The sequence below is a fragment of the Zeus faber genome, assembly GCF_960531495.2.
Source record: "Zeus faber genome assembly, chromosome: 12".
NCBI classification, from domain to species: domain Eukaryota; kingdom Metazoa; phylum Chordata; class Actinopteri; order Zeiformes; family Zeidae; genus Zeus; species Zeus faber.
The window spans coordinates 9783972-9806429 of NC_137196.1; the positions used below are offsets into that span (position 1 = coordinate 9783972).

General features: G+C 47.9%; 2 protein-coding genes across 2 annotated transcripts in view; one reads left to right on the forward strand and one right to left on the reverse strand.

The window, feature by feature from the left end:
- The window catches only part of LOC307238329 (uncharacterized protein), a gene marked incomplete at its 3' end in the record, with an annotated part of 12044 nt that extends 9920 nt beyond the window's left edge, over positions 1-2124 (forward strand). The window contains exons 10-11 of the mRNA XM_080011261.1: positions 387-567; positions 1096-2124. Coding sequence (XP_079867387.1) covers positions 387-567; positions 1096-2124 — 1210 coding nt within the window. The remainder of the gene's footprint in view (positions 1-386; positions 568-1095) is intronic.
- A 2694-nt stretch (positions 2125-4818) lies between these two features.
- Positions 4819-22458, reverse strand: part of dnah9l (dynein, axonemal, heavy polypeptide 9 like) — a gene marked incomplete at both ends in the record, with an annotated part of 50481 nt that continues 32841 nt past the window's right edge. The window contains 28 exons of the mRNA XM_080010752.1: positions 4819-5066; positions 5167-5307; positions 5727-5839; positions 6161-6276; positions 6370-6552; positions 6730-6912; positions 7041-7100; positions 7193-7312; positions 7442-7633; positions 7709-7798; positions 10646-10783; positions 11515-11642; positions 11792-11940; positions 12033-12226; positions 13189-13311; positions 13432-13602; positions 13838-13978; positions 14054-14218; positions 14350-14554; positions 14896-15018; positions 15314-15416; positions 15836-15968; positions 16058-16231; positions 16315-16449; positions 16728-16829; positions 17217-17399; positions 17834-17977; positions 18062-18175. Coding sequence (XP_079866878.1) covers positions 4819-5066; positions 5167-5307; positions 5727-5839; positions 6161-6276; positions 6370-6552; positions 6730-6912; positions 7041-7100; positions 7193-7312; positions 7442-7633; positions 7709-7798; positions 10646-10783; positions 11515-11642; positions 11792-11940; positions 12033-12226; positions 13189-13311; positions 13432-13602; positions 13838-13978; positions 14054-14218; positions 14350-14554; positions 14896-15018; positions 15314-15416; positions 15836-15968; positions 16058-16231; positions 16315-16449; positions 16728-16829; positions 17217-17399; positions 17834-17977; positions 18062-18175 — 4071 coding nt within the window. The remainder of the gene's footprint in view (positions 5067-5166; positions 5308-5726; positions 5840-6160; positions 6277-6369; positions 6553-6729; positions 6913-7040; positions 7101-7192; positions 7313-7441; positions 7634-7708; positions 7799-10645; positions 10784-11514; positions 11643-11791; positions 11941-12032; positions 12227-13188; positions 13312-13431; positions 13603-13837; positions 13979-14053; positions 14219-14349; positions 14555-14895; positions 15019-15313; positions 15417-15835; positions 15969-16057; positions 16232-16314; positions 16450-16727; positions 16830-17216; positions 17400-17833; positions 17978-18061; positions 18176-22458) is intronic.

A 22458-nucleotide genomic window follows, 5' to 3' on the forward strand; every position in this document is an offset into this window, starting at 1 on the left:
TATATATATTTATACATAAAATATGGGATTTTTTCAAACGATATAATCTTATTGATTATCACTTTAAATAGCAACAAACAGCATCACAAAAACAAGCTGAATAAAGATAAGCATCATACCAAGTTAACACATTAAAAAATACATAAAAGCACTTCCAATCCAATTTCTTTAATTATTCATGTTCATCTTTTTCCTCATATTGGTTGACTAATAGCACAGCATTTTGGGACGAACAATGAGAAATCAGCCTTGAAAGTGCTCTGTAGATATGTCAACATAATTTGTGTGTGTGTGTGTGTATGTGTGTGTGTGTGTGTGTGTGTGTGTGTGTGTGTCTGTGTCTGTGTGTGCGTGTGCGTGTGCGTGTGTGTGTGTAAACCAAACAGGTGTGAGATCGAGTCGACGTTGGAGCGTCTGAGGAAGCTGGAGAGGGAGCTGTACTCCAAGGAGAAGGAGCTGGAGGAGCGGGAGAGGAGGCTCCGCCTGTGGGAGGAGAAGCTGATGGAGAGGAGCACCCTGAGCAACACCCCCAGCCCCCTGTTGATGGAGCGCCCCAACATCACACCGGTCAGTGGGCGTCCCACTGACCCATAGAGCTTCCAGGCTCTGGGCAATGTTTGGTGTCGAATGTATAAATGTGATTATTTTTGAGGTGTTGAAAACTGGGGCTGATAAAATAAACGGATGTCATTCACAAATGAAACTTTTGGGTTTGGGTACAGCCTTTCCCAATCTATGGTACACAAGGTCCCTCTAGTGGTATATGTCGGGTATCACTTTTCATATTTACAAAAACAAAATATAATTTATCTATAATCAAAAAGTATTTTAAACGAAAGTCACCCCCAGACCCTTAAAAATCTTCATGATGAAAGTAAAACAGCACAAAAAATTATCTAACTCTATCATTGTTATTAATTCCTATAGAAGGTTTAGCCGAGGTTTATACTATATACTATATATAACAAAAACACTCCAACTGACATGATTCGATAAACCTCATCGCTCCCACAGACCATTATAGACCGCTCCATCTTGAGATCTGACGACTAAAACAACTTGTCATTGAGATCTCTCTTCTTTTTCCTTGCTCAGTTCTTCACGCCGATGACGGTCGACACGTTCTTCCGTTCGCACTCCCAGGAGTCCAACAGCAGCACCGGCCTGAGCAGCGCCGGGGTCAGCTGCCTCCTCCGAACCCTCAGCAACGGCGACACGGAGAGAGGCAGCAGTGGCGGGCTGGGGTCCCTGGATGGCGGGAGTAGGCTCCACTCCATGCTCCGGGGGTTCCAGAGTGGGTTCGGACAGGAGGAGGAGGATGAGGAGGAGAGATGGGGGGCAGAGGAAGAGCCGGAAACCCCAGAGGAGAGAGCCCGGGGGCTGAGGGATGACGAGGGGGGCGGCGGGAGGGTGCAGGTAACTTTCCGGAGCTTTCCGGGCGGCCGGGTGGAGAGGGAGGAGATGACCTGGGGCCAGGGAGGCGGCGAGAGGGGAGGTGGGGGAGGAGGAGGGGGAGGAGGGATGAAGAGGAGCAGAGTGACCACTGTCCTCCACGGCTTCTCAGGGGGGCTGGGAGAGGCGGAGGGGGACAGGACAGAGGAGACGACGGGGATGGAGGTGGGGCTGGAGGGGGGCAGGATTCAGAACATGTTCAGGGGTCTTGCAGGCGGCAGCCTGGACAGCTTCGCGGACGACATGGGGGAGATAGAGAGGCTGGGAGGCGACAGGCAGGAGGAGAGGGGGATGGAGGTGGGGAGGCTTCAGAACATGTTCAAGGGTCTGGGGGGAAGCTTGGACAGCTTCGTGGACATGTCCGTGGACGACATGGGGGACATGGACGTAGGCGTGGGCAACGTGGGCATGATGAAGGTCGTAGGGCAGGGGGTCAGGAGCCGCAGGAGTGACGTGGGAGTGGTAGTCCAGGGGGTGAGGGAGGACCGGAGCGAGGCCAGAAGCCAGAATGTCAGAGGAGAGCTGGGGGTCATTGGTCACTCGGGTGGGATGAAGGTGCTCTGTGAGCAGAACTCTGTGAGCAGCCGCAGCGTGCGGCACGGAACCAACATCAACATGGCGACCGCCGCCATGGACATGATGAAGCTGGGGTGGTCCGATGACAGTGACTAGTGGACAAACACACTTTCTTCATTGTACAGACTCCCACACACACACACACACACACACACACACACACACACACACACACACACACACAGACACACACACACACACACACACACACACACAATTGATGTTAACGTCGAAGCATATATCTGAGCTATGTGCTTTAGAGTGACCAGTGGCATAGAGCTGGGAATACACGTTTTTTTGTTGTTGTTGTTGTTGTTGAACTATCCTTTTTTTTTATAGAAATACAATTTTACCAGATCCCTTTGTGTACTGTGAAGTAGGAAGGAACAAAACATTTATCGATTTATATTGTCATGTTGTCCGAATGACTTCACTTGTGTACTTTAATGTGTTATTTAAAATAAATAAAAAAAAACTACTGCATAACAGGTACAGGTGTTGAAAGAAAGCGCGACAGCACTTGAATGCCACTCTAGTGAGGCAGCACCTTGTTGTTTTTTATTTCCTGCTTACAGACTTTCTAGTAGTTCATAGATTGTTCGAGACAACAGGCTTTGACTTCAAATTCTAACTGTGATCCAGAGTGTGAAATTCTTCTGTATATTTCATCATTTTTCAATAAAAAAAAGGAAAAGACACATTGTCTTCAGATGCGACTTTTTGCTTTTATCGTCACTGTATGTCCACAAATCATCTAGGAAATTGTGCAAATGCATATCTTTATTATCTATTACCAAGTGCCAGCCATTGACCTTAACCAGTGGGCAACAATTAGCTACTACCAAGCTGCACCCATTGAGGTTAACCAGGGAGGAACCAATGGCTACTACCAAGCTGCACCTCTTTTAGTACCTGTAACACTATCAGCACCTATCAGAGCCCAGTATCAGTGTGACTGCATGGGGTGCATAAAGAGTGCAATTGTGGTCCAACACAATCGAACATGATTTCTCTAACGTATGAGCAGTAGCAGTGACAACAGCAGACTTTTCACAGGCTTTCCGCAGAAGCCAAGGTAAGCAACAAATCATCAGCATATTGTATACTGTACGCCTACTACCCCCAGGCAATTTAAGTTCAGCAATGTCATTTATAGCTCTTAATTCCTGTACAAATCTCCATTTGTTTGGTTGTTTGGTTTTGTAATTGGCAGCGTAGGAGTACATTTCCCCGTGAGACTAATAAGGGTTTATCTTATCTTATGTTATTGCATGGAGGCATGGAGGTTTTCACTCCCATTCAGAATAATTCACATTGACAACAATTGGCCTGCAGGCTGCTAGGTTAATAGGGACAAAAATAACGCCATTCATGCTTAAAAAAAAAGAAAAAGAAAAAAGCACCTGATGAAAAAGGCACCATGGGGCCCATTGGGGCATCAAGGTGCAAAGGGGCAGGTGCTTGCAGTAGCTGCTACTGTTTAACAGATGGATTCACAGCATTGGATTTGAGTTTAACCTGATGAGGAGTAGCAGACTTTACAAACCCTTCATGTGTGCCATGTGTTTCCCAAAGAAGGAATATGGTACTTCAGCCTACAACACAGGAGGCAGGAAATCAAAAGATCGCCAAGCGTGTGTCAACACTTGTGTGTGACAAGGTCACCTCTAGAACAGCAGAGTCTTCTGATAACACAGAATATTTCCCAAATGGCCATCGTGTGGGAGAGGTTGGTTTAAGTGTCTGCAGCATGTTTACAAAAGGCCTTAGTTCCTGTGGCTGGTGGTCTCCTGTTATAGAATTTGGAATTTTGCTTGCTTGATCAGTGGGTATTTTCTCCTGGTCCCAGATACATTTGACCAGTTATCTGCAGAGCTGTTGGTGTCAGGCGTCTGTACTGCTGCTGCTTGACTGCCGTGTGCAGGGAAAAGGTATTTCAAATATTATTATTACACCACTACTTTTTATACTAAGTAGGTCAAAATCACAAATTGCTAACACCCGTTGCCTTGAGATTGACAAAGTGTTAACTGTGTCATTTAGTTATTTATTGTGTAAATTGAATGCTGTTTCATAAAAAAAACCATAAAATAAACTTTTCAACCAGAAAGCAAATTTCCACTTATATAGGCAATTCTATTCTATGATGTTTAACATAAAATATGATATTGGAAATATTGATTTGAAATCCTTAGTTTTAATACTGTTTTTTGTCATTTAGTACTTTATTTTGTAAAATATCTTGAATAGACGATTAAATTGTCTATCGGCCATCGACTCTGCGACATTGACATTTGACATTGATGACAGACCAGGAGGAGGAAAAATCCGCCAGGAAAAGTGGGAGAAATTGAAACGGTGTAAATGCAGTTTACCGTGTTCTGAAACTGGAGCGGAGCGGGAGAGAGGGGGCGGAGGCTCACACACTCCTCAGAGCTGTCGAGCAACCACTGGTTTGAATAAACGCCGAGCTAAGGCTGGTTTGTGTTCTGTCCATACTTACCAACCAACAGGAGACTGTTAGCTTTTTCATTTTATTCTCATTGTATGTCAACTAATCATTGAGGAATTTGTATGCACTATGCAACATTAATTATTGTACAGTAAGACCAAAGAACTAGGCACTCAATCGAGATCAAAAACTGTCAAAAGGAATCAAACAGCATTTTGACTCCAAAACCACTGATCCATGGACAGTATTTCAAAGTTCTTGCTTGAATACAAAACGCTGGTACACCCAAACCCACCTTTCAGAACCAAAATCCCCTCAGAACGAGGATCCATCGTCCCTCACACGCTGAGCAGCACGGCCACCCCGGCCAGGACCCACTTGGCGGGTCTCTCCCGGGTCTTGAGGCTGAAGGTCCACACGTAGGTGGCGCCCCTGATCTTGGTCTTGTAGAGGGGACACTCGTAGGTGTTCCTGGTCTCCTGGCGGTCGTTGGGCACGGCCCGGACCGAGATGACGGGCATGGCCGGCGTCAGGTCTTTCAGGCGGGCCTCAGCGATCACCCCGGCCTGGGCGTCCCACCTGGCGCCTACGATGATCCCATACAGATTGGGTCATTGTACAGATTGTGGTTATCAGCGAGAGAGAGAGAGAGAGAGGGAGAGAGATTACTTCTATGTACAGTATACCTTCCATGTAGAGTCCATACACGTAAGCTCCCTCCCTGGCCGGCTGGTTGAACTCCTCTTTAAACTTCTTGGTCACGTCCACAGTCAGGTTCATCTTGTCCAGCGGCCACTCATTTTTACGGGCCAGAGACTGCATCACCGCTGAGGAACGTCGCAGGAAACCACGAGAAGAATCATGAAATTACGAGAAATAGCTTGGTACTGTATGGCAGGGGCGGTCTCCGTGTCCACTCTGTACGTCTTCTAAGGGCCATTTATTCAAATTGTAATTACTTGGATACTGATGGGATGCGAGTGATGCACAGTGCCAATGCGCCGAGTGCACACGAGTGTGTGATTCAGTGGTTGAAATTGAATGGGGCTGCTTTAATTTAGCTAACATTAACGCCAACCCTAGCCAAAAAATGGCCTGAAGGCTTTTAAATTTCACATTTAAAATTTCTCACCTCAAATTTACTCCCGACCCATTAAATTCAGTTCTCAGATTTCAGTTCTTATAAGCAGGCCTATATAAATGTCTGAATATGGTTATATGGTTATATTTGTGTTGTGCTTCATACCAGTGAGGAAGGATTGTGGGTTGAAGAGACCGGACAGCCAGACGACACTAGGCAGAGAGAGATCCTGAGTCCAGCTGTCCAGCTCTCTGCAACGCAGCAACACATCGTTGTACCTGGAGGAGAGAGAGGGAGAGGGATTATGGAGGAACAGAAGTTCTGCCTCTGTCACTGCACTATCTTGTATCACTCTGAAGGGACATTATTGCATTAATTACACGGCGAATTGGACATAATATCCTTATCCCTCTCATCAAGATTTCCATTGTAGTTTCTATGTTAGAGATGGTGCCATGGCATGGAACGAAGATCAGTGGTCATTATTCAGAAAAAGACTAACTGACTGCTAATTGCCACTATTGACCAATCAGAATAGAGTATTCCACAGAACCGCGTGAAAAGCCATACACAACACAATAACAAGTCTGGACACAGACCATGGAGCCAGGCTGTAGGTGGAGGGGTACGCCAGTTTGGTCCAGGTGTCGGGGACGCTGTCAAAAAACAAGGCAGCCTGCAGCTGCTCCATCTCAGAAGAAATGGCCAGCTCACCCTTTGTTAGATCGAGACGACAGTTACATCAGCACATTTGACAGAAATGAATTCAGTCGCGCACGCATTCCTAGAAAAACTAACGCGTACGCACCTTGAGTCCCAGGTCAAGCTCCTTGAGCGAGCGTCGCATCTCACCGATGAGCGCGTTCATGCGATCGCACTCCTGGAAGCAGACCAGGATGTAGGGGGAGCGCTCGGTCGTCTTGGAGGTGATGTCGGACATGTTGTACTCCTCCGGCAGCTTCTCCAACACCTCGTCCAAAACGCTCTTCACCTGTGGAAGGGGAAAGAGTTCCTCGGTCACTTCCTATGAGCGGGTTGTTCTAGCAGATCCATGGACACAAATGTGTGGCGAATGGCCTGGACAGACTGCTTTCAGCATACAGTATATCTCATACACGTGTGTGGACGTTTGTTTAGGTTATCCCGCTTTAAAGTAAAGTGGCGCAACCTTTTCCTCCAAGGTCTGCGAGGCGCCTTCTCCCATCACGGCGTCCGGAGACTGGAGCTCCAGCAGGGTGTGGAACAGGCGGTCCGAGGTGACGGTCAGGAACTCTATCTCAGCGTTGGGGTGTAGACCATAGTGGACGGGGCTCTCGTGGGGCAGCATCTCGTCTATGTAGCTGTGGTAGCCCTGACAACGGAAATCCATAACTTTTATCGCTGTACCTCGGGTTCTACAGTTATTGTATATCTTTATTAAGCTTTTCTGTCCAGTGAAAATGTATGAACGGCTTTGTCAAAATGTGTGTTTCGATCTACCTGGTAGTCGAGGTTGGATGGAACCACGAAGCCTGGAGCCAACGACAGCTTCCTGTCGAACTGGAGGACAAAGATGGAGCAAGTGGAGTGGTTTTCTGTATAACACTCTAACATAGGGGAGAAAGGTAACTGTCTCTCTCTCTCTCACTCACCTGGTTGGGCTGCATGTACTCCTCTAGGTAGGTTCTGCAGAGCCTCCGGTCCCAGTCGTCCGTGATGTGACCCCCGTACATGATCTCCCCAAACAGATACCTCAAGTCCTCCCACGGCACCTTCGTCATCATCATCATCATCATCATCATCATCATCATCATCATCATCATCATCATCATTATCATCATCATCATTATCATCATCATCACCAATCCAAACACACACAGCGCCCCCAACAGCCCTGCTACCTGAGAGTTGGCTTCCAGGTAGTTGTACAGGACGTTGACAGAGATGGTCAGGTCTCCGGTGTTGAAGGGATACTTCCTGTTCCAGCCCTGCGGACCAAACTTCCTCCTCTCGGCCACGCAGGCATGGAAGTAGCACAGGGAGAAGAGGATGGTCTTGAACTCCTGCTCACGGCTGCACTGGTCCAGGATGTCCTAGAGATGGAAGCGAAAAATTTCTAACTCCTGTTTTTTTTTATCATTAGTAGTTCTTGGTCAATAGTAGTTCACCTGGTCAAAATTGTCAAATGCAGCGTGCAGGTTGGCATGCATGCCTGTAGGGGGCTCATTGGTGATTTTGATGGCGTTTTCTAGAATGCCCTGTTGACAAAAATGAAAAGCCAAATGCAGGAATTTCAGATAATCAGGTCTGATAAAAGGCTTCATGATATCTTTAAAATAAAAAAAGGATTAGCCCAATGCTGACTGTTCGACCATTTAATTAATTCCACTGTGGAACTTACTGGTTTCTCTTTTTTTTTTTTATAATTATTTATTAATAATGTAATAATTTATTATTTTTTAACCTGTGCTGTCAGCATGCAACACAGAGTATTTGTGTCATTGCATCTAGGACAGAGTTAGCCTGCAAGTGGAGTTCAACTTCTCAACCTGCAATGCCACTCTTTATTAATTCTTTAATCATCAAGAACTGCTGCAATAACTCCCGTAGAATGACAAGAGCACAGTTTTTTGTTCCACCGCCAATCCCCCTCTTTGGAGGACGATCTTACCATGTTTTGGTCTTTAAGCAACTAATCACTACTTCAAGAGGGGGAGAATCACCACGGGTGAGACAAATAAACATAGAACCAAACAAAAAAATGTGCACGGAAAAACATAAACATGGAAACGTCAGATGCCAACATGAAACGACAAAACAGAGTTCATTAAGTCCAGGAAAACGGGAACAACAACTGGGCATGGGGCCTCTTCCTGTCATAGTTATGGCAGTAAATGAGAGAGGAAAGGAGAGGAATGTAAACCAGGTGCTGCGGGTGTGTGTGTGCCTGTTATATGTATGTGACAAATAAAAATCTTGAATGTTGAATATTGAATCTTGTTATGAGTCCGCCTAGATAATAATAATAATAGCTTTGTTTAGAGTGCTCAGATCATGTATTTAAAAGGCAGAGGAACATTAATAAACAGGAATTTAATTAATTAATTCGATTGAAAAAGCGTATAAAGAGACAGTACAAATAAATAAATAAATAAATAGATGATAATAAGATGATAATAAGAAATGTAAATATAAAGAAAGAAAGAAAGAAAGATAGAAAGAAAGAAAGAAAGAAAGAAAGAAAGAGAGAAAGAGAGAAAGAAAGAAAGTAAGAAATAAATAAATAATAAAATAAAGAAAGAAAGGGGGCATCAGAACATAAAAGCAGATCTATAAAAATGAGTTTTGAGAAGTGATTTAAAAGAACTGACTCTGACTCTGCCACCTTATCTCCTCAGGCAGGTCATTCAAAGCTGAGGGGCCCTGACAGAAAAGGCACGGTCACCTTTAGTTTTAAGTTCAGACTTTGGAACAGCCAGCATTGGCTCAGGGGTCAACATATCTTTTATGTAGCTGGGAGTCAGACCCAGACGTGCTTTAAAAGTGATCAGAAAATCTTAAAACAGATGTTGAACCGAACAGGGAACCAATGGAGAGAAGCCAGGATTGGGGTGATGGGATGTTGTCTATTGGAAACGTTAAGAAGCCTAGCCGTCCTCTGTTCTGCGGTCCGCATGCTCGGCGGCTGGGGGGTGACCAGGGGCCTGATGGGGGCACGGAGCTGCCCGGCATGGCGGAGGCGCATGGCGGAGGCGCATGGCGGAGGCGCATGGCGGACGCTCTGCGCCCGTGGCTGATCGCTGTAGGTTGGCTGCCATCAGGTACAGAAGGTGGGCACGCTAGGGCACGGTTGGGTCCGGCAGGAGGGGGTCCACGTGGTTGCTCCCCGGCCTGCTGCGCCCCTTGATCGATCCGGTCGTGATTCGCCTATCTTTCCGAGTGCCAAAACTCATATTTAGCACATACACCACACAATAGCAAGCTATGTGGGTGGGGATATGGTGATCTTGCCTGTCATGCTCCCGCCTAGGCATGCTTCTCGTCTGTCCCAAAATTGTAATCCCACTCATATAAGCTTCGAACACATACACTCGCACACCAATCCTACTCCGAACAGCACTCCACTGGACCTGGGTCTGCGGGGCAGGAGGGGTGTGAGTGATTCGGGTTTGACTTGCCTGAAGGACTTGCACCCCAAACCCCGCAACTTTAACTGCAATTAACCAACAGCACACATTGAGCATTGAGCTGGGGGTTTCCAGGGTGGCCGGTCGCTGGCTGGTCGGTGTGGGGGCGTGGTTGGCCGGGGGGGTGGTCGGATGGGCCCCTGGCAATACTCTGTATTGTATGCACAAAATGCTGACAGCACAGGTTAAAAAAAAAGAAGGCTAGCTGCTGCGTTCTGAACTATATGTATGTATGTGTGTGTGGGTGTGTGTGTCCATCGGTGAGTGTACAGGTCTTGTCCCAATTTGTTCTAGTTTATGAGGTCGGAATTATTCCGGAGCACCTCCAAGCAGCGGAAAAGGCCCCAAAGCCACCCCGCAGCCGTATAGACTCCCCACAACCCCAAGAAAGCCCTGAGCACCCCGCCCTGCAGCCACAGAAGACCCCCCAGCCCCCAGAGAAGCTGGAAGCCTGCGATGCAACACCCACGCATGGCCCAGAGGAGCATTAACCATTCCCAGAGAGTGCGAGGAGACCCTGCACCACTGAGGTGCATACATACAACCAATGTATGACCGTATGTATATGTATGTGACAAATAATCTCTTGAACTTGAACTTGAACCCCCAAGTGCAGGCCAGCCAGCGGGGCCCCCATGCCCACCAACGGCCCGCGATAAAGACGAGGCCCGCCCTACCGCGACTGGCCAGACACCCCACCCTGCCGCAAGCCCTGGGCGCCCATTCATATAGCTGAGTGTGCTCAGCACAGGACACCCGGACGTCAAGAAATATTGTAACGTTGTTTTAGGGCCATATAAAGTTTTGTCTTTAAAACTGTAATAACACAAAAGTGTTCATATTTTCACCGTAAAAGTCACAAGGTAAAAGTAAATAGTCTTGATCTTTAAATGCAGTGTATCTGGTGTGAGTGTATACTTGTGGGATGATGTGCTCCTGGGGTGTGGGGGCGGGTTCAGCGCTCATGAACACTCTGTAATCAGGGTGACTTCCCTTGCAGCAGCGCTCTAGAAGCTTCTCCAGAGAGCTCAGCCATCGACCCACCAGGTGGATGTTCTGCGTAGCACCAAACAGATCACTTTCACAAACTTATTAACAATTAAAATATAATAAATCATGGAAGTAATACTGATAAACATGAGTAGCAGCATATGGACTTATATTTTATTGGGGATATACTAACAGGTTAAAAACACCTTGACGCTTTGATCAAAACCATTGGAATTTTACCCAGTTGTATGGCACCATGGGTACCAATGTTCAGGGAACAAAGAAAAATGTAACCCACACTGAAATGTTTATTAATTATTTTAGCCTGAAAATGCCAACAATAGGGAGCTTAATGAGACAATATTGCACAAAAACAGCCACAAATGTAAGGAAAATAAAAAACACTACCAGAAACTGGAGGTCATGTGACTTAGATATGACCCAAAGTAGAGGGATAAAAGAAAATATTTTTGAAATATCGATCTGTTAAATAATTTTCTCGAATTCAGGGTTTTTCACCATAGTGATGACCCCTAATGTCTGGTTCGATTTTCAGATTTTTCTATTTAAATTTTAGCTCATTAAGCCTCATTAAGCTCACATTTTTTGCCTGTTTTCCATGTCATTAGAACATTTATTTGATATTGATTTCCTTTATCTTCTCCCACCACTGATAGTGCAAGCGCTGGTCGACAACTGGTAAAAAATTCAGGTAATAAATTGGTAAAAGAATCCTCTCCAAACATCCATTTAGTTGTGACTAATTCTAAATTCTCCACATTATCTCTCATAAAGACCTGCAATATGACCCAGTGACCCTCCTTGGCGGCTTTCTCCATGGCGACCTCCGCCACAGCCTCCTGGCCCTGACCCAGCGACACGTTGTGCAGCTTCCCCAGGTCGATGGTGAAGCCAAGCTTCTTTCCTGGAGAAAGGAAAGGGCGGAGAATAGTCATCGACCAGAGATGCAGACCATCTTCACGACGAAAGATTTTGGTTTGATTTTGGACAACATGTTAAGACAAGCCAAGGTCGCACAATCGTCTGTGGAGGCCTTAATAGTGTGTGACCTACCGAGTGACTCCACGTCCTTCAGTGGGTCGACGCCCGGGGAGAGGATGAAGAACACCGGGGATGCCGGGCCGCTCTCCCTGAAAGACTTGGCAAACTCCATCTTCCTGCCCTCTGTGTACTTCACCCCCAGCTTCTCTTCCACAAAGTTTCTACATTGAAGCCAGTGGACAATCAAGACCCACTGAATAATGGCCGGTCATCGATCTAACTTTAGGACTAAATGGAAAGCAAAACTGCTCACTTTACAGCGTATGTCATGCGGTCGGGCCTCAGGGCTCTCATCAGGATGAGCTTCTGCAGGGAGCTCTTGCCCTTCCACTCCTGGGGGAGCTTCTCCTTCTCGGGACACTCGGACTCCACCACCTTCTTCCAGCGCTTGGGGGAGCCTTCCATGTCCCGGTCCAGGCCACGAAACTCCTCATTGAAGCTCATCGTCTATGTCGGCGAATGGGGGGACGGAGTGGGCACAGGTTTACTATCATGAATGGACAAATAAAATCAGATAAAACATTCATTTTGAAATATCCTCACAAATTCAAATTTCAAGGCAATTTCATAACTTAACTTATATTTGAAAAACTAAATTCAAGACATTTGAACCCTCAGATTATGTTCAGCTGTCAGGCCATCAACAGCCGTGTCGGATCAGAAAGAGCTGTTGTTTGATCCAAAAATGTTATTTAGTGCAATAGGGTTTTTCACCCATCACAGATGGTTCCCTTATGATTTTGCATTCAAAAATAACATGTTCAAACGTCTCTATTTTTTTCCAGTACAATGAGGTTAGTTAGTTTTATAATATATATATTAAATAGTTTTCTTTTACATTTTTAAATATATTTTCCATTGGGTTTTCATCTGATATTTCATTAATTGTTTAATGAAATATCATATTATAATATTTTAATATGAATATAAATCTGATATTAAATCTTTGTAATATAAAAATATTTTTCAAAGATTTTCAAACTTAATAAAGAGTCAATGTGACCGCAACAGGAGGGTGAGATGTTAAGGCCCTTGGGTAAATTAGGGCCAGATACTTACTATCACCTACTCACTTTAAAATCAATTTAAACTCAATTTAACTTGATGTGGACCTGCTGTGATAAGTCATTTCTCATCTCTGTAAGAGTAGAGTGTGTATGTTAATGCGTGTGTGTGTGTGTGTGTGTGTGGGGTGTGTGTGCGTGTGTGTGTGTGTGTGTGTGTGTGTGTGTGTGTGTGTGTGTGTGTGTGCGTTTGTGGGTACGTCTGTGTGTATGTATGTGTGTGTGTGTGTGTGTGTGTGTGTGTGTGTGTGTGTGTGTGTGTGTGTGTGTGCGTTTGTGGGTACGTCTGTGTGTATGTATGTGTGTGTGTGTGTGTGTGGGTATGTGTGTGTGCCTGCACTGCACCTTGATGGCGCTCCACACGGGGCTGGACAGGAACTCTAGGGGGCTGACGTAGCTGTGGTCGATGTTGAAGCGCAGCAGGAAGTCCAGCTCCCTCATGTCTATCTCCTTGCTCATCAGCAGCAGCTGGAGGGAGGCAACACACATATATAGGGACAGAACACACACACACACACACACACACACACACATAAACACACACACACACACACACACACACACACACATGCACACGCACACACGCACCTGGAAGGCTAGCTGGGCGGTGAAGGTGAGCTTGTCCCTCTCAAACAGGCCCCTGCTGATGCAGTTGAAGGTGGAGAAGGTGACGGCGTCGATCAGTGTGGTCACCCGGCTCTGGACGTCCTGGCAGGGCTCGGCCAGTGCCACCGCATTGTGGAACACCACGCTGAACGCCTGGGAGGGGGAAGGGAGCATGCTATTTAGTACGTAAAATTGGTGTGTAGTTGGCCAAAACCCTAGTATGCATCACATAGTGTATGGGAAAAGTACCAGGATAACATCCAGTGAAATATTGTAGAGTGTAGGCAAATTACTATCAAGTGAAATGGGAGACCTGACCAAAACCAGGTGGAGAACCGTTGTCTTAGAGTAGACATGTGGTTTGTGACCATTTTTGCTGCAGCTTTACCTTGAGGCTGAACTGGTACATGGAGTTGATCTTGTTGAGGTCGTTCATGATGAAGTAGAGCAGCGAGGCTCGGACGGCGACGGGGCGATAGTGCTCTCTGGCCTCGTTGATCTTCACCTCGTTCACCTTGGCCTGCAGGACCTGGGATGGAGAGGGGGACGGAAAAAAAAGTTATCCGCCGATGAACCTACTGCGACTCGCACCCACCCGACCCACCTTCATCTCGATCTCGGCCGCAGTGTGCTTGGTGGTCTCCAGCTTCTCCACCAGCAGGTTGTCTCCCAGGAAGTTGCTCTCTGCGGCCGACAGCCTGGTCAGCAGCTCGTCCTCCAGGAGCTTCAGTTCGATCTTGAACAGGTTCTGCTGCTTCGTCAGATCACTCTAAAAAAAACCCACATTCAATTGGATAGAGAATGAAAGAAGAGAAGACCAAGGCGATTCAAGAGCAAATCTCAGAGAACCAACCAATCTCAGAGAGGGGAGGAGCCTGGTCCAGCTGCGCCGGGACCCACCTTGAGGTGCTCCAGGTCAGGCCTCTCCTGGTTGACCACCTGCGCAAGTAGCTGGTCCTCCAGACCGTCCCTGGTGACGGTGAAGTTGATGAGGGTGGTCTGGGCCTGGATCTCGGGCTTGTAGTGCGGATTGGCCAGCTTGGTGTGCAGGATCAGCCTGAAGCCCGGGTGGAAGAAGCACTCCTTGTCGCCCACCTTTATGCAACTGAGGCATAGGACGACAAAGTGGTAGAAGGGTTAGGAAACCTACACCCAACACAGACACAAAGGATATAAAGACTGAGCCATAGTGATTCTGTTGTTGGTATGTGAACTTAAATCCAATAACATGGGCATGATCTCCGGGGGGCGTTTGGCGGGGTGAGGCTAATAATGCTCTGGTGCACCTAAACTGGAGGCATCGGCTCAGATATGGACTGAAGGAAAGTCATTTACACAGACCCTTTTGTTCCATTGTCTTCTGATTATTTGTCGTCTGTTATTTTACTGCAGTCTTTCTGAAACCATGGTGCGCAGATGGCATCACAATGTATCAGGTGCCATTACCTGCCCTTCTTTATGGTGTGCCGTCCCAGCAGGGGGTCTATGACGGGGTCAATGGTCTCCTCTAGGTTCTCGATGAGGACGGTGTCCCCCGTCACCACCGCCTGTTCGATCACATCCACATAGCTGTGGGAGACACATCATGTAAAATACATTAATTCATATTTAGAGGCTGAGGATGTGGGACTACAGAGAACGGTAAATACCTGGTTAAAATGCAGTATAAGAATACACAATAAACCCACGTGAATTCCACTAATATAATCAAAGTGTGAATTAATCAAAACAGCAGTTATTTCCCAGTGTTTTTCCCCAAAATACATTTTCAGTCTGGAGCAGGGCCTGCTGCCAAACAGTTTTTCTACTAATCTGCTCCTTCGGCTATGGCTGAATGAAGGGTAAAGGAGGATTGCCCTCTCACCCTCTTTGGCCCAGATTGACCACCTTGAGGCTGTTGCCATAGCGACTCTTGATCCACTTGATGCCCTGCAGCTGAGGGTCAATGAGAAGAGGCCAGCGCTCACCTGGGGATGGGGGGGTTGGCGCGCGCACACACACACACACACACACACACACACACACACACACACACACATGAGAAGAACACAGTTTCACAAATAATACCAAACAAAACAAGGTATTTTTTTCAATTATTATTACCTTGTCCTAACATATAATTAATATAATTTAATAAAGGTAATTAAAAAATGTATTAGAAAGATTAGAAAGATAAATAATAATATGTAAACATACTTATATATACATAAAGAATTTAAAATAATATACATCCTAATGTAGATTATATATATATGGTAGTCTTGGGAGTTCCAAAAGTGATGGCTAACTTGGTGTCGTGATACAAATCACTGCGTTTGTTTAAGGTGAACCTGAATTTCTGAATATTGTGTCATGGACATGGACGCTGACTGACACCAACACTCACAGTTGGTGAGGATGGTAGCGTTCTGAGTGGACATCTGGTCGCTCGGCAACCCCTCATTGTTCCACTGGGCCACTGTGGCGTCGTCGGTCAGCATAGACACCGGGTCCAAGCCCTCCGTCATGGGGATGGGAACCTGAGAGGCAGAGGGGTGTGGAAAAGATATGCTTTCAAAGTATTTTGGGGATCTTTGGAATACCCCATGTGTTTTTAGGCCCAGCGAACCTTCTGAGAGAAGAGGAAAGGAATCCAGAGGTTGTCCACCAGCTCCTTCCGGTACTTCTTGGAGAAGGAGCCGGCATAGGAGATGAAGGCTGCGGTCAGTAGGATGTCTCCACAGAGAGTCTCCTCCTGCTCGCGGTACTGGGCCACCGAGTGGGCCCAGCGGATGTTCTCACTCTGGAAACAAGGCATAAAAAACAATGAAATGTGAAATCGACCGTCACAGAGGCGTCTCCTGAAGCGTGGTGTCCTCAGCTCACCTCCAGGCCTTTGACCAGGCGGTTGGCCAGTTCGATGGTGTTGTTGGTGCAGTTCACTTCATCTTGACAGCGTAGCTTCTCTGAGGTGGCGCTCTCAAACGCTGTCGTCAGAGTTTCTAAGCTGCCGTCCAGCTCCTGGGCAATAAACAGAGTTTGATGGAGCAGTTTTTTTTTTTTTTACCTTAGTTAACTTATAACTTTGTGTATATGAAATATCTAATACAAAAATGCATAATGTACTGCAATGTATGATTTAAATGAATTAATCAAGAATGTAATATCAGATTTATTCAGTCTACGATTTCAGTTCCCAGTGACATAATTTACCCTCAGTCGATCCCCTGTGCCCCTTCTGCAGTACCCCCATGCCCTCAATAGGGAGCAGGCCCCACACGATGACAACCACGACTTACGGCTAGCTTCTTCCTGAGCGCCTCCAGTTTCTCAGCGGCCTCGGCCAGGTCGGCGTTGGCCTGAGACAGACACATCCTCTTCACCTCCACCTCGCAGAACACCTGCACACACACAAACACACACACACACACACACATTGTTCAGGTGATATTATCTGTCCCTTGTGCTTATCTATTCAATACATATAATCTACTCAATACATATATTATATAATCAGTACATTCTGTATGTATTACATATTCTATACATATCTATTGAATACATGAAGTATATTATGTATTTAACATATCTATTCAATACATATAATCTATTCAATACATACATTACATGTTCTAGAGTATATTCTATCCTATACAAATCGAATTGATGTATTACTTACATACATCTGTCCAAGGCAGCATGATGGGTAAGGAGAAAAGCCTATGAAATGACAGAAATAGTTTCTGAACAACAAAAAAAACAATCTCTGACAATGTGTGCGTGCATACATCATGGAAGCGGATGATGTTGATGACCCAGGCAGAGAGCCCCGCCGCGGCCGAGGATTTGAAGCGTACAAAGTCGGGGTTGAACTCTGGATCGCTGAGGTACTCGTCCCTCACACACTTCACCGTGGCCTCGGGGATGTGCTCCTTGTCGAAGTTCACCAGCGCCTGCAGGAAGTCATCCACCTAGGTGTGTGTGTGTGTGTGGGGGGGGGGTGTATACATACAGTACAGTATACAGTGTCAGCATGAGTGCGAATACCTTCAAACCTTTTGCTTTCTTTCATGTGAATAGGATACTAAAACAGATTTGAACATTTTAAATAATTTAAAAAGTATTTATTCCCACTAATTTTGTACATTAAATAGTACACAAGTGTAGGCTTAAGTTGAGGCTAGCCTAAGGGTCCTTGAATGTATTACAGGTCCTCATTCAGAGTTCAGTCAGCCAAAGGGGCATTATCAAGAAATGGTTTGGGAACCCCCGTCTTAACATGAACCCCCGTCTTAACATGAACCCCCGTCTTAACAACGTTACTTGGTCCAATAGGATACATTCATAGTGGCCCATCCTTCATCATTTGTATCAGTTTCCTGGACAACTTTTTTGATTTCCTCACCTTACTCATGACCACCTTGCTGGCCTTCCAGCTGCGGTCCTTGGGAATGCGACCCTGTGGAGACAGCAGCACAAGGACAGCCGCCGACACGTTGGTGACGATGGCTGGCGGGTTGGGGAACGTCCTCAGCTCGGTCAGGTTCAACTGGAAAACGTACACACAAACACATTCACAAAGAGACACATGGTAATTAGGACACTGTGTGCTGTATGGGTGTGTGTGTATTACCCTGTTGAGTGTGTTTAGGGCTGTGTTGGCTGCCTGCAGGGCAGGTTCCGCCTTGGCCAGATCTTCCTCCGTCTCCCGCTGCTGTTTGGTCACCTCCGCCTGGATGGCTGCCACCTGAATGACCACATTAAGAATTCATGAAGCGATGAGACAATGTGGGCAGAAGCAGAAGCATGGCAGAGGTTAAAATCAGTGGTGTAGTGTAATTTATTGTAGCGGGTATACTTTGAGGCCTGAACTTTAAAAGAGAATAAGCTTCCTTTCACCATAAAAACCCACAGCAAGACAATGATCTTGTGAGATCAAGCCAATTAACAGATTGAGAGAAGAGAGCAGACACAGTCATCTCTGGGCATTTTCTCCTCAACCTTTCCCCTGCTGTGAATAGCAGGAAACCCCAGAACAAATGGCTGGTTTGGTGAACTGTAGGCCATTTGGCAGAAAAATGGTTTACATACCCTGAACTCTATGCTTCCCTAACAGTAAGATCGGACTTAAATTAATGTCTAAATTAATGATAATGACCATAATGCATTTTTTAGGTGATGCAGGTCCCCTAGCAACCACCTGTTTCATTTTAAAGGTTCATTTGGGATGCAATTTTTTGCGTTGCATTTAAAAGATTAATTCACATGTGTGATGTTATCTCTTGCATTCCAGAGATTCATATACATGTGTGATTATCTTCTTGCATTTCAAAGATTTATTTTTGTGCATGTTTTATCTTCTTTTATTCGGTCAAGACAGAGCCTTCTTTTTATAAGCTACCGTCTGCATCCCATACACCGCACAACCAGCAGGGGCAGCTTACACTTATTTTGACAGACAACAATAACACATAGAACCCCAGAGGCCATAACTGGCTACGTCAGTCATCGTCACGGTTTGGGGTCACCCACCAACACAAACAACCCAGCCCAACACCAACAGAATATCCTGAATAATACAAAACATAATAAAACACAATGGAGACACATAACATCAGACCCATGATCATTTGCATCAACATAACCAAAATGCCTGAGCCCACCCCCTTGGGACGCTACATAGCCCCGACCTGAAGGGTCAGTCGCCCCCGACGACCCCAACATACAATACAAAGTCTGCGAAATGTCCCGGTTGGTGACGCCGACGGACTGGCCTCTGGCGTTCCACAGAGGAATTCTCTGTGGGCACAGTGCGCTGGTGCTGTGCTCGCCCTCGTCCCCAGCAGAAGGAGGGCAAAGGGCCGATAGGGAGCGAGTCTGTCTTTGTGCAGCACCACCACGCGCCCCCGACCCGGCATTCGCACCATGTCAGTGATCTGCTCCAGTATTTTCCCAGGTCCTTGCCAGTGACTGCGCAGCTTGAGGGACACCCCTTTTGTGCTGGTAGGGCAGAACACCTGCGCCCTGTCACCAAGCACAAAGGCTCCCCCCCTGACAGCAGGTGTCATAGGCTCCCTTCTGCCACACCCCTGAACTGGTCTGGGGCTGGCGGGAATATTCCTGGCTGAATATTCAGGCAGTCTGTCAGCCGTCGATAGTAGTCCAGTTCTATGCCCCCGGCATTCTTGGGCTCGGGCGGGGCCCTGAACACCAGGTCAACAGGCGTCCGGAGTTTCTGCCCGAACATGAGTGCCGCAGGCGTACACTGGCGGGATTGCTCAACCAGCCCATTGCTCTGGGGGTGCAGCGGGCGTCATCCTCGTCTTGCTCACCCCCAGCCACCTGCACACCTCACCGAACACCTGGGATTCAAAGTTCCCACCCTGGTCACTGTGGAGCTCAGCAAGAACCCCGAAATGGGCAACATCTCCTCCACCAGCACCTCATACACCTCAAGCCACTTAGTGAAATGTGCCGCACCTCCACCCACACTTGTCACCATCCTTCCTCCAGCCAGCCCTGGTCTTGCACCAGCCACCCCTTGTGACTGCTGGTTTGGATGGCCGCCACCACCAGCGCCAAACGATCCCGCTCCTCCTGACGGCAACAGTAATGGCACTTAATCGCTGCACAGGGGCGCTAGGAGAGGGTGTCGGCATTACCATGCTGATGTCCTGGCCGGTGTTGCACCTCAAGGTCAACACCCTGTAGGACCTCCAGCCACCAGCCTACCTGGCTCTCAGGGTTACGAAAGTTCAGGGGCCAGGTGAGAGAGGCATGGTCGGTGTGTAGGAGGAACTGATTGCATTGCAGGTAAGATCGGAAGTGCCGAAACCCCTGGACGACAGCAAGCAGCTCACGCTGGGTGACACAATAGTGCTTTTGGGCCCGGCTCAGTGCCCGGCTGTAGTAGGCCACCGCCTGCTCCTCACCCCCTTATTGTTGGGACAAGACAGCCCCCAACCCCTTGTTACTGGCATCAGTGTCCACAATGAAGGGCTGCAGGGCATCAGGATAGGCCAGAACAGGGGTCTTGATCAGGGCGCTCTGGAGTCGGGTGAAGGCCGCATTGCAGATGTCATCCCAGCAGAAGAGGCGGTCCTTGTCGGTAAGGCAGTGAAGCAGGCTGGCTATGGTGGCAAAGTCCATAGCAAGCTTTGCAGCTCGCTGACAGTAGTCGGAGTTGACCAATCTCGGACCACCGAGATTGGTCATCACCGCGACACTGCATCACTGCAACCACTTTTGCGGGATTGGTAGCAATCCCGTGCGAGCTGACCACATGCCTCAGAAACATTGTCTCTCTCTAGAACAGATGGCACATCTTCGGGTTAAGCCTCAACATGGCCTGTTGAATGGCAGCGAAAACCTCCCGCAGGTTGGCTAAGGCCCCATCGAAACTGTTGGCATGTACCAATAGGTCGTCCAGGTACACCACACAGTGATCATGGGGAACGGCTGCCATCACCCTTTCCATCAACCTCTCAAATGTGGCTAGCATGTTACAGAGTCCAGATGGCATGACTTGGAACTGCCACAGCCTTGCCCGATGGTGAACGCCATCTTTGGCTGGGCCTCCTCCGCCACCTTCAACTTCCAGTAGCTGCTGCGCAAATCTCAGAGCAGAATCAGCTGGAACCTGCAATGTAATCCAGGGTGTCATCAATGCAGGGTAGTGGGTAAGAGTCCTCGGTGGTTACAGCATTCAGACGCCTATAGTCCACGCAGAACCTCCAGCTGTCATCTTTCTTTCTCACCAGAATGGCTGGCGCTGTCCACTGAAGGCTTGATGAGTCCTGCAGCATATCTTTTCTCCTATATCTTTTCCTCCGCTACGCGATGCATGGCCAGGGCCAGACGGTAGGGCCACAGGCGGATGGGTTGGGATGAGCCAGTGTCAGTGGCATGCTGGACCAACCCTGTCTGCACACAGTCCTCGTCGACGTAGATGTTGACGTTGTCGTCGAGGAGCTCCTTTAGCTTCCGATGCTGTTTGCGATCCGATGCTGTTGGTGAGTCCCTCACGGCTACATTCCCACAGCTCCTGGACTGCCAGGCAGGTCTAGAGGGAAGAGAGGTAAGCGGTGTAGGGGATCCCCCGGCCGGTGGTCTCCCCGAGTCCTCCTTCTCGGGCCTGGGTGAAGCCTTATGGTGGCTGAGCCAATGGTGAGCGTGGCCTAGGCCAGGTCGACCTGGGCGCCCCAACAGATCAGCAGGTCCAGACCGATGATGCATGGGTCCTGGATGTGGGATAACCAGAACTCATGCATCTCCTGGTCTCCAATGTTAATCCGCACTGGTTTCGTGCCCTTCATACTGACTTTTCCCCCCCGTCACTGACATCATCTGGACAGCAGTAGGGGTCCAGGCTGAAGAGGGTATCCCCCACATCCTGCAGGATTCCTGGACGGATGAGGGTGATGTTGGACCGAGTGTCCACAAGGGCTTGGCAAACCTGGGCATCAAGTTCACAGTCCACGTAGAGGCCCCTGGTGTGGGCAAGGCGGCCCGCCAGGGTGCATCAGCCTTGGAGGGGAGTCGGGTTTGGGAGCGGGGTTACCCTCACCCTCAACCTCCTCGGTTTCCACTCCGCTGTCGTTTCCTGGCAGTGGATGGGAATGAGGGCTGGGTGCAGAGGCCGACCAGTCACAGGCTATGGTCCTCGCCAGGGCTGGAGGTGGCACCTGGCAGACAGGCTCTCTGTCATCGTCCGCTCGTTGCCCTGTGGTCTGCTGCTCACACGTGGTCGGGACGGGGGTGCCTCGGCCCACTCCGCTTACTGTACCGGGATGCAGTGAGGCTGGCATAGGCGCTCCGGTGACAGTGCCCGCAGGAAGGTGAGGTCCTCCTGGTCTGCTGCGCTGAACTATGGGTGACCACTTTAAGCGTGAGCGGCACATCTGCTGGGAGGGTGCCCAGGCTCTCTCCTTCTTGAGGTTAGCAGCGTCCAGTGCCAGCTGGACGGCGGCCTCTTCGTCTCCCCATCGGCTGTACCGTGCAGCATGCCATACCTGGGCGAGATAGGGCTCC